The sequence below is a fragment of the Somniosus microcephalus genome, unplaced genomic scaffold (genome assembly GCF_052327205.1).
Source record: "Somniosus microcephalus isolate GS21.2 unplaced genomic scaffold, FLI_Smic_1.0 scaffold19, whole genome shotgun sequence".
NCBI classification, from domain to species: domain Eukaryota; kingdom Metazoa; phylum Chordata; class Chondrichthyes; order Squaliformes; family Somniosidae; genus Somniosus; species Somniosus microcephalus.
The window spans coordinates 814,986-826,144 of NW_028225206.1; the positions used below are offsets into that span (position 1 = coordinate 814,986).

General features: G+C 42.0%; 1 protein-coding gene across 1 annotated transcript in view; it reads right to left on the minus strand.

The window, feature by feature from the left end:
- Nucleotides 1–10,140, minus strand: part of LOC147083909 (scavenger receptor cysteine-rich domain-containing protein DMBT1-like) — a 47,374-nt gene extending 37,234 nt beyond the window's left edge. Inside the window, exons 1-3 of the mRNA XM_085980053.1 lie at nt 10,095–10,140; nt 2,818–2,850; nt 1,717–2,031 (exon numbers count right to left, since the gene is read on the minus strand). Coding sequence (XP_085836179.1) covers nt 1,717–2,031; nt 2,818–2,850; nt 10,095–10,140 — 394 coding nt within the window. The remainder of the gene's footprint in view (nt 1–1,716; nt 2,032–2,817; nt 2,851–10,094) is intronic.
- Between the last annotated feature and the right edge of the window lie 1,019 nt (nt 10,141–11,159).

Sequence of the window (11,159 nt, forward strand, 5' to 3'; positions counted from 1 at the left end):
AGATAAGGTGACCAAAACTGCACACAATACTCAAGATGTGCTCTCAACAAGGCCTTGTACAAATGCAGCAAGACATCCTTATTGCTGTACTCAAACCCTCTCGCTACGAAGGCCAACATAGCATTTGCCTTCTTAACCACCTGCTGCACCTGCATGCACACCTTCAGCGACTGGTGCACAAGAACACCCAGGTCTCGTTGCACTTGCCCTTCTCCCAATCTATTGCCATTCAGATAATAATCTGCCTTCCTGTTTTTGCTACCAAAATGGATAACCTCACATTAATCCACGTTTTATTGCATCTTCCATGCTTCTGCCCAATCACCCAACCTGTCCAAATCATCCTAGAGTTTCTCGGCATCCTCCTCACAGCACACACGCCCACCCAGCTTTGTGTCATCTGCAAATTTGGAGATATTACATCTAGTTCCCTTGTCCAGATCATTAATATATATTGTGAATAGCTGGGGTCCAAGGACCGATCCCTGCAGTACCCCACTAGTCACTGCCTGCCACTCGGAAAAAGACCTGTTTATTCCAACTCTTGGCTTTCTGTCTGCCAACCAGTTCTCTATCCAATTCAGTACCTTGCCCCCAATCCCATGTGCCTTAACTTTACACACTAATCTCTTATGCGGGACCTTATCGAAAGCCTTCTGAAAGTCCAAAAACACCACATCCACTGGTTCTCCCTTATCTATTTTACCAGTTACATCCTCCAAAAATTCCAGTAGATTAGTCAAGCATGATTTACCCTTTGGAAATGTATGTTGACTTTGTCCGATCCTGTGCACAGTTCGGGTTTCCAATTTATAAAAAGGATAAAGAGGCACTGAGAAAATAAAGATTTACAACGATGATTCTGGAACTGAGAGGCAATACCTATCAGGAAAGATTGAACAAGCTAGAAAAAAGACGGCTGAGGGGCGGAATTAGTAGTGGTATTTAAGAATATGACAGCATTTGATAGGGTAGAATAGAGAAGGTTTCCACTTGTGGGGTGAGCAAAACTCGGAGCCATAAATATAAGCGGGTCACAAATGAACTACTCTCTGGGTAAATTTGTTTCCCCTGAACTCCCTATTGGAGTCATTTGTCTAAGATTCTGTCCTTTTTATCTTCTCAATATTTATCAAAACTGGAAATGAATGGGAATGTACAGGCATCTGTGGGATCTTACTGTGTATTTCCTCCCGTGCTGCCCACAGTAACCGCGGACCCATTGCCCAGGCTCCCTGAGGCTGAGAAACCACCCTCCCCAGTCTCAGATTCACAGTCTGTGGAAAATATCAGATCGCACAACAAGCGATGAGCGCAGGCGCAGAGCCGGGCTCACGGCGCATGCCCGGTAGCGGCTGTTGGGTTGAGAATGGAGAGTTGGATTGAGATTGTGGCATTTCCAGCGGGTCAGCTCATTCACTGCGGCTTTGGGGCAAATCTCAATGGAAACTTGTTCTGTCTGCATTGTAAATGTGCCGCGTGTCAGCTATTTACTGCTCCCGGTGGGGGTGTTTATTGTATTAAATAACAGTAATATTATAATAACACAAACATTAATCCTAATATTAATAATATAACATTAATAATAACCGGGGAATACTGGAATTATAATCTCTCTCTTTCCGGGGACGGACACCCGCTGATAATTTTACTTCCGCTTTATTCCGGAAACAATCAGAGGCGGCGGGAGATGAGAGACAGAAGAAAGATGTTTACCTGCACAGATGACGCCGACATCCCTGGAGTGTGACCTGGAATAGTGACTCCATTGAACTGAATCACACTCCCGCAGAGCGGCCTCGGTCCCGCCGCACCGAACACTAAACGTCACAATGGGTCCGGACCCTTCCCCAAAGTGAGCCCCGCCCGGTGCTGACAGCGCGGCCCCGCAGCCCAGCTCCCGGCACACAACAGCGGCGTCCGGCAGGTCCCAGAGATAATCATACACAGTCCCCCACTGTCCCCTGTAGTGAATCTCCAGTCTCCCAGCGCACGGACTGCCCCCATTCACCAGTCTCAGCTTCACCGTCTCTGTAAAATATCAGAAATAACATCAAGCGGTTAGAGTGTATTAAACCCGCAGTCTCCCAGCGCACGGACCGCCCCCATTCACCAGGCCAGAGGGACCATGTGAGGAATCAATGGGAACATCAGACTGTGCCCAGACCCCGAATAAAACCCGGAGTAAATATTAAACATGGCAAAAGGGAGATGGAAATATTAATAAACGGTGTGAACGAGCAGGGAACCGGGAGTCAGCGGGAAGTTCCCAGCACCAGAGCGGCACCCACGGGGCCGGGTGGTGATTGGCTCAGAATATATTCCAGCCTCCAGAGGTCGGGAGATGGGCGTGGCTGCAATGGTCAGCTGTCCATCATGGTCAGTACCGATTGGCCGAACGTAGTGAGAGCACAGCCCCAGTCAGGATTGGAGGAAATTCCCCCCAATCCCAGGAGACAATAGAGGAAGAGGCGGGGCTGGATGGTCATGTGATCCTAATGTCAGCACTGATTGGTGAGGTGAATGAGAGAGCTGCTGTAGGACCGGCAGCAGTGTCAGTGCAGCCGGTCCTTCACACTCTGCCCTTCAGGGACCCCGTTTATTGTCGCTCTGCATGAAGGCAGCAGCCGCCTCTCGGCTGGAATTAAAGATCTTTAGTAACAGTCCGCGGGAAACACTCTTCCTGTCCGAGGGACACACGAGGAGCGGGTTAATCGGTGATCAAAAAGGCCCTGAGATTGTCATCCAGCCTTAATATTCAATGGGATGGATCAGAGCAGAGAGATTCCAGATAACGTGACAATAAAAGGCGATTACCTGACGGGTGAGCTTGACTGTTCCCGGGTCTGCCTGAAATGAGACATTGAGAATTAGAGTTCGCTAGGGCAAGAAATGGATAAAACTGTCAGAAAGAAAAGTCACAAATACAAAGAACTGTGCGGTAAAATTTCCCATCAATTTGCGAAAGAACTGATACCGGGGTCTGTGATTTCATCTGTTCTTCATTCCTTATAAAACCGCAAATACAATCTATGCAGCAACCTGACATTTGTAAAGTGCCTACAGTTTATCGAGAATGATTTTCACACAAACACACACTGACCCCTGGGCGCACTCTCTCCTTGTGATGACGGTGCTCGGGCCCCATTTATTACCAGTGTGTAGGTGCCCAGAGATGGCGGTGGTGATGGACCTGCTTCTCCCGAATGCTTCTCCTTAACGTTGTGCGGTCTTGGGCCAGGGATTCCCAGGTGTCGGTGGGGTTGTTGCACTTTTTCAAGGAGACTTTGCGCGTGTCCTTGAAGTGTTTCCTCTGCCCACCTGGGGCTCTCTTGCCGTGTTGGAGCTCCGAGTAGAGCGCTTGCTTTGGGAGTCTCGTACTGGGCATGCGGATGTCCTGGCTCATCGATCGGATCTGATAGAGCGTGGACAAAGTTTCGATGCTGGACATGATGGCCTGAGCGAGAATACTGACGTTGGTGCCTTTATCCTGCCAATGGATTTGCAGGATGTTGCGGAGGCAGCATTCGTGGTAATTCTCCAGTGCTTTTAGGTGCCTTCTGTACATGGTCCATGCCTCTGAAGCATACAGGAGGGCGGGTATCACTACTGCTCTTTTGACTGTGAGATTGGTGCTGGGTTTGAGGTCCTAGTCTTCAAACACTCACTTCCTCAGGCGACCGAAGGCTGCACTGGCGGTGTTGGACTTTGTCATCGATGTCTGCCCTTGTTGACAGTAGGCTCCCGAGGTACGGAAAGTGGCCCGTGTTGTCCAAGGCGTCGTCATGGATTTTGATAATCGGGGAGCAGTATTGTGTGGCGGGTGCAGGTTGATAGAGGACCTTTGCCTTACGGATGTTTAGGGTAAGGCCCATGCTCACGTACGCTTCAGTGAAGGTGTTGACGATGGTTTGGAGTTCGACCTCAGAGTGTGCGCAGAAGCAAGCATTGTCTGCATAATGTAATTTGATGAGAGAGGATGGGACGACCTTGGAACTGGACTTGAGGTGATGGAGGTTGAACAGTTCCTGTTTGTTCTGTAGATTGGCTCCACTCCAGCGAGGAGCTTACTGAGGATGAGATGGAGCATTGCAGCAAGGAAGATTGAGAAGAGCGTTGCTGCGATAACACAACCTTGCTTGACCACGGTCCATACGTGAATTGGGTTTGCGGTGGATCCATTGGTCTGGAACACGGATGGCATGTCGTCGTGAAGCAGCCGGAGGATGGTGACAACTTTTGAGGGCAGCCGAATTTGAGGGCTCTCTCACAGTGATATTAGGTAGCGAGGTAAAGGATTCCCATGCAAAGTTCATGATGGAACACAAATATGATTGAAATTATGTTACAGATAATCTTATTGTGTGATGCATTTCATCTCTTTTATTTTAAACCAATGTTTTCCACGTGGAAATGTCAACGTTTCAATAAAGTTGTAACTGGAAGTTTCTGCTACTCATTTTATTTCTAAATTCGCCAAACAAAACAAAATGAGCCGTTTGTCAGGCGGGTTCCCACCTCCTATCTCCGTGCTGGGTGTTCCTCATTAAGTTCCTGCTGAGCGAATTCTCTTGTAAACTGTCCTCGCCGATTGGTCCATCATTTTACCTGTTAATGATGTTCGGTTAATGGTCCTCTCATTCACTGCTTAAGCTTTGCTGCTTTTTGAAATGCAGCCAGTTTGTTGACCTGCTCCCAACCCCCCTGATGATATTGTGTCCCACAGATCTCCAGGTCTCTTTCTATTCCCCCGGTTGTATATTACAGACAACGTGAAACCGATTCCTGTCCTCAGCTGCGTTTGTCAAGAATACTTGAATGAGAGCAGTTTCCAAACAGAATCTCTCTGGTCTCGTTTTGGCCCGGGCTCTGTAATGTTGACAGAGCGTTACAAACTTCCATTCCAGGAGAGCCTCTGCAGTCCTTCCCAACACTCTGCTGTCCTGCAAATTCATCTTTTATTGTTAACCATTGACAGACGAGTGGGAAAATTCTTTCAGTATTTACTCAAAAACGTTAAAAACTCAACGCTTCTGTTAGAATTGGTCATTTTGAGATTACAAAATAGAGTCACTAGAGAGTGTTTATAAGAAAAGTGTTCTCATGTCAGACTATCAGGTCTGTCAAGAATCAAAATAATTATTTTATATTAAATGATTTCAAGTCCGACTTGAACAGCTTTCACAATTAAATGAGTCCTGTTATGTTTAAGAAGCAAATGAATAGAAAATCTTTAATTGTAGGTTAAAACCTCCAGTAAAACACCAGAGGGAGCTCACACCAAACAATCCAGACTCTGAGCGTTAACAGCGCAAAGAGTAATTTCAAACAAAATATCTCCATAGCCCTTAACTAGTGCTTGGATAAACGTTACAATGGTTAGAAAATCAGCAAACACGCATCGAATATTGACAAGAACAGGAAAAAGTGCTCTGATCGCTATCTGCCGAAGTTAAATATACAAACAAAATCAGGATTTGTTACACAAAACTACCAGAGCATGGGACATGTGGAAGGAGATTGAGAAACATGTCCCGCTATCTCATTAAATGCTACATGACACTATCTAAAACTATGGAGTAATTGGAAGGGTATTAAGAAACAAGTCCCTATACCTCATTAAACACTACATGACAATGTATATAAAGTATGGGACATGTGGCAAGAGATTGAGAAACATGTCCCGTTATCTCATTAAACACTACATGATTCTGTAGAAAAAGTATGGACCATGTGGAAAGAGACTGAGTAACATTAATTGTTACATGACACTGTTCGTACAAATGTATGGAATAGAAAGCTTAATTTAACATAAAAAGCTCATAGTTTTGACGATCCTCACAAATTAAACAAAAATAGCATACAGCAAAACCCGGTGTGATTTAGGATCTTTCAATAGCATCATTTATGATGAGTGTACTTGATAAGAACTCCATTAATAATGATTACTAATTGAGGCAATATTGGTTCCACCTCTAGTTAATATTTAACTTTTACAATATTTATAGTCCTTGTCAAATGCTCCAACGCTGAACACATTTTTTAAAAAAGGTCAATTCTCTGCATCACATGGTGTCAGACAGCGCTTCACTGAGAAATATCTGGGACCGAAATCTCTATGTGGGTTCATTCGGCAGTAGGTGCAGCTTTGACTGGTGTTCCACACTCAGTGAGTTCACTTACACCCCAGACTCCGATACACTCTATTCCAACAGTGACCGCGCTCTACTTCCAACAGGCTCTGTTTGAAACACCGACTGGAATATCATCTCCAGTCTGCTCTGTCTGTACGAGAGCCACAGGGAACAAAATAACAATAACTGGTGCAGAGTTTGTGCTCGATTTCGGTTTAAAATCTAAATTTGACACAAAGATCCTCTGAAAATTAAAGTAAGTTTTGATCAGATGCAATACATAATACACATATTTACTGTCACCGAGAGAATTGAACAATTGTTTCCAATTTGAAGTTGATGGCATTTTAAAATCAAACAAACAACCCAAAATAAGTATTAAATTAAAATTCTACAAATTAACAAAAACATTTCAATATTCACTTCACTTCACTTCATTTCATACGATCCCAATGAATGACATATTTGAATCAAATATGCCCATTATCTGTAAATTGATTTTCATCAACACGCGATTTGTGAAAATGATTCAGGGAGTGGGATACATTTCATGATTTTTCTCCGTTCTCTGATTTACAGCAAATGTTCTTTAAGCTATCTATAAAGCAGGATTTTAGTTTCCAATCAATTTTATAACATCAAATAAATCACGGTAACATAGTTCGTTAAACGTACAATGCATCTGATAACAGTGCGATAATGTTACCCTGTCAGTAAACCAGGCTTTGTTAATGATCGAGATTAATAAATATAACCAAACACACACTAAAAACTGAGAGAAACTGAATGAAGTCATCGACCGACAAACTCAGCAAAGGTTATCGAGCAGTTGGAAGGAGATTGAGAAACCAGTCCGGATATCTTATTAAACACTACCTGATATTGTATAAAAACATGGGCATGTGGAAGGAGACTGAGGTACGTTAATTATTACGTGACACTGTTAATACAAATGTATGAAATAGAATGATTAATTTCAGATAAAATGTTCATAATTTTGAAGGTCATCAGTGACTAAACAACAATAAGCACACTCCCGGACAGTGTGGAAATGTCAGGAACATATTTGTTTGGAGAGTAAACTTAACAATGATTGTACTGATAATGAATGCAAATTGAACAATATTGGTTCCACGTCTAAGTAGTTTCTATCTTAACAATATTTAAATTCCTTCTCCAACCCTCTAATGCTGAATAATCTATTTAAAATAGTTCAGTTCACTGTACCACACGGTGTTAGACAGCACTTCTGCTGAGAAATATCTGAGACAGAAATGTGTGTGCGTGTTCAGTCGGCAGTAGGTGCAGCTTTGACTGGTGTTCTACACTCAGTGAGTTCACTTACGCCCCAGACTCTGATACACTCTATTCTAACAGTGAATGCGCTCTACTTCCAACAGGCTCGGTTTAAATAATCGGATTAGAATTTCAACTCCAGTCTGCTCTGTCTGTGCAGGAGCTGCAGGGGACAAAATAAAACAAACTGATGCGGTAGTGCCTTAGATTTCGGTTTTAAAATTAAATTTCGCTCAAGGCTCACCTGGGAATTTAAAATAATTGCTATTCGGATGTAAAATATTCTTATATCTGAATAGAATGACATCGACAGAAATGGGTAAAGTTTCCCTACTTGTAGTTGATGCAATTTAAAATGAAACAACCAACCCAAAATATGTTTTAAAAGAGAATTCTTCAAAATGCATCAAGCATTTCAATATTCACTTCATGCGATCCCAATGAATGACAAATTTGAAGAAAAGATGCCCGTTTTCTTCAAATTGAATGTGATCAGCAGGCGACTTGAGAAAATGATTCAGGGAGTGATACACATTTCATGCTTTTTCTCCGTCCTATGATTTGCAGAAAATGTTCTTTGAATACTAAAGTCCTGTTTTGTAGATAATTTAATCAGTTTTTAAAAATAATATAAATTTAAACACAGATCAAGTGTCTGATAGCAGTACGATAATATTTCCCTGTCAGTAACCAGCATTTGTTATTGATAGAGGTTAATAAATATAACCAAACACACACTGGACACAGAGAGAAACTGAATGGAGTCACCGACCAAAAACCTCAGGTAAAAATATCGAGCAAGTGGAAGGAGACTGAGGAACAAGTCCCGAAATATGAATAAACCCTACATGACACTTTATAAAAAGTATGGAGAATGTGGAAGGAGATTTAGAAACAATCCCAATAGCTCATTAAATTCTACATGACTCTGTATGAAAAGAATGGGGCATGTGGACACAGACTGAGTAAGCTTAATTATTACATGACTCTGTACATGTAATTGTTAGATCTGGAAAAATAATTTAATATTAAAAGTTCAAAACTTAGAAGGTAATCACTAACTAAGCAACAACACACACAGAAAATTCTCCAAAGATTTAGGAAATTATATTAACATCAATAGTTGGAGAGTGTATTTAATTGTAATTGTACTAATGATTAATGTTAATTTTGACAATATTGGTTCCACCACTAGTTAATATTTTATTAGAAAATATTTATAAACTCATCCAACATTCTAATACTGAAAAACTTTTTAAAATATTTCAGTTCACTCTATCACACGGGGGTCAGACAGCACTTCTAGTGAGAAATATCTGTCACAGAAATGTGTGTGTGAGTTCAGTCGGCAGTAGGTGCAGCTTTCAATGATGTTCTGCACTCAGAGATTTCACTTACAGCGCAGACTCCGATACAGTCTTCTCTAACAGTGACCGCTCTACTTCTAACAGGCTCAGTTTAAATAATCCGAATATATTTTCCACTCTAGTCCGCTCTGTCTGTACAAAAGGTACAGGTGGAAGGCGAATGCGAAATCAGTCCGATATCTCATTAAACTCTACAGGACACTATTAAAATTCAAGGAAACAACCTTAAATTTCCACATCACCTCAATGTCTTCAGTAGTAAAGACCAATAATTATATTAACGTGGTAATAAAAAGCGTATACATAGATAAACTAAACAACAACACTCACAGTAAACTCCCCAGAGATTCAAGAAGTTTCAGTGACATATTCTTTTGGGATAGAGTAGTAACAAATACTAAGAATTAATGCTAATTGAAACAATATTGGTTGCACCGCTAGGTAATATTTTATTATACAATATTATATACCTTGTACAACACCCTAACGCTGGACAAACTCTGCAAAACACGGGGGTCAGACAGCATTTCTACTGAGAAATATCAGTCACAGATATGTGTGCGTGTTCACTTACACCCCAGACACCGATACACTCTATTCTAACAGTGACTGCGCTCTACTTCCAACAGGCTCGGTTTAAATAATTCGATTAAAATTTCAACTCCAGTCTGCTCTGTCTGTACAAAAGCCGCAGGGGACAAAACAAAACTGCCGCGGTATTTGTGACCGATTTCTGTTTTCAATCTAAGTTTTACACAAATCTCGAGTGGGAATTTAAAATAGGTGTTAATCAGATGAACAATATTCTAAACCCGCTCATTGTCACCGACAGAAATGGAGAATTGATTCCCTATTTGAAGTTGATGGAACTTAAAATCAAACAAACTGCCCAAAATATGTATTAAATGAAAATTCTACAAATTAAATAAACCATTTCAATATTCACCTCATACGATCCCACTCAATTGCAAACTTGAATAAAATATACCAGTTTTCTGTAAATGGACCCAGAGCCCGATACATTCCATTCTATCAGTGAACGCGCTCTACTTCGAACAGGTTCAGTTTAAATCGTCCGATTAGATTTTGAACTCCCGTCTGCTCTGTCTGTACAGGAGCAGCATGTGAAGGCGATTGAGAAACCAGCCCCGACATCCCATTAAGCTCCAGATGACATTATTACAATTCAAGAAAATAACATTTGCTTTCCATATCACTTCAATATGTTCAGTAGTAAAGAGCAATAATTGTATTAATGAGGCACAGATTGTAATATTAATAATCAGCGATGACTCACAGTTGAGAAGCTGCAGTAAAAAGATGGTCAGGAAAGACCGCAGCATCTTCCCCGGAGCCAGTTACAGCGACGGGACATGAACATTAACCGAATGTTGTTCCCGGTTACCGAGCGGGCCCTCCAGCACCTTCCGACACCCCGACTGAACTGGAACTTAATTCGTGGATTACTGTTTGTACAGAAACCAATGTTTCTTTCAAAATAACCAATAGATTTTGAAATGTGTTAACCGTGAATTGCAGCCTGGTAAAATACACCAATGAGAAGGAACCTGCCCATTAATAGATGCAAAGAGCCCCGGTTCCTTCCACTGCCGTTGATCTGCGTGAGTCTGATAAACAAAATGAATCACCGACCCCGCATCCGGATCACAGAATCATACAGAACAGAAGGAGGCCATTCGGCCCGTTCTGCTTGTGCCGGCTCTTAGAAAGAGCTGTTCAATTTAGTTCCACATCCCCAGCTGTTTGCCTATAACCCGAAACTCCTTTCTTAAGCCTGGTGTGCAGAATTGTATCCAATACTCCAGCTGAGGCATAACCAGAGATTTGTAAAGTTTTAGCATTATTGACTAGTTTTTTATATTCAATACCCATATTTACAAAGCCAAGTATCCCATACGCTTTCTTAACCACCCTCTCAACTTCCCCAGTCATCTACAAATATTTGTCAGTTCCCTCTGTTCTTGCACCCCTCAAAATAGTACCATTACGATTATACTGTCTCTCCATATTATTCCACTCAAAGTGCAGCATTTCACACTTATCCACGTTAAATTGCATGTTCCATGCGTCTGCCCATTTCACGGGTATGTCGATGTCTTTCTGAATTCTGCTACTATAATGTTCACTGACATAATAAATCTCACTACACAATTGGTTTGTGCATAAAGCAAGGCTTTAATCAACTTGTTTCAGAACATGGAGGTCTAGTTGTACTTCACTAGTTCCTTGTCTTACAAAATGTCCCTGGCAGGCTGGGGCCGACGCCCGAGTATTTATACTCCTTGGACGGTGCCAACAGTTGGCCATCCAGCATTATTTTGCGAGTAGTTTCTTGATGAAT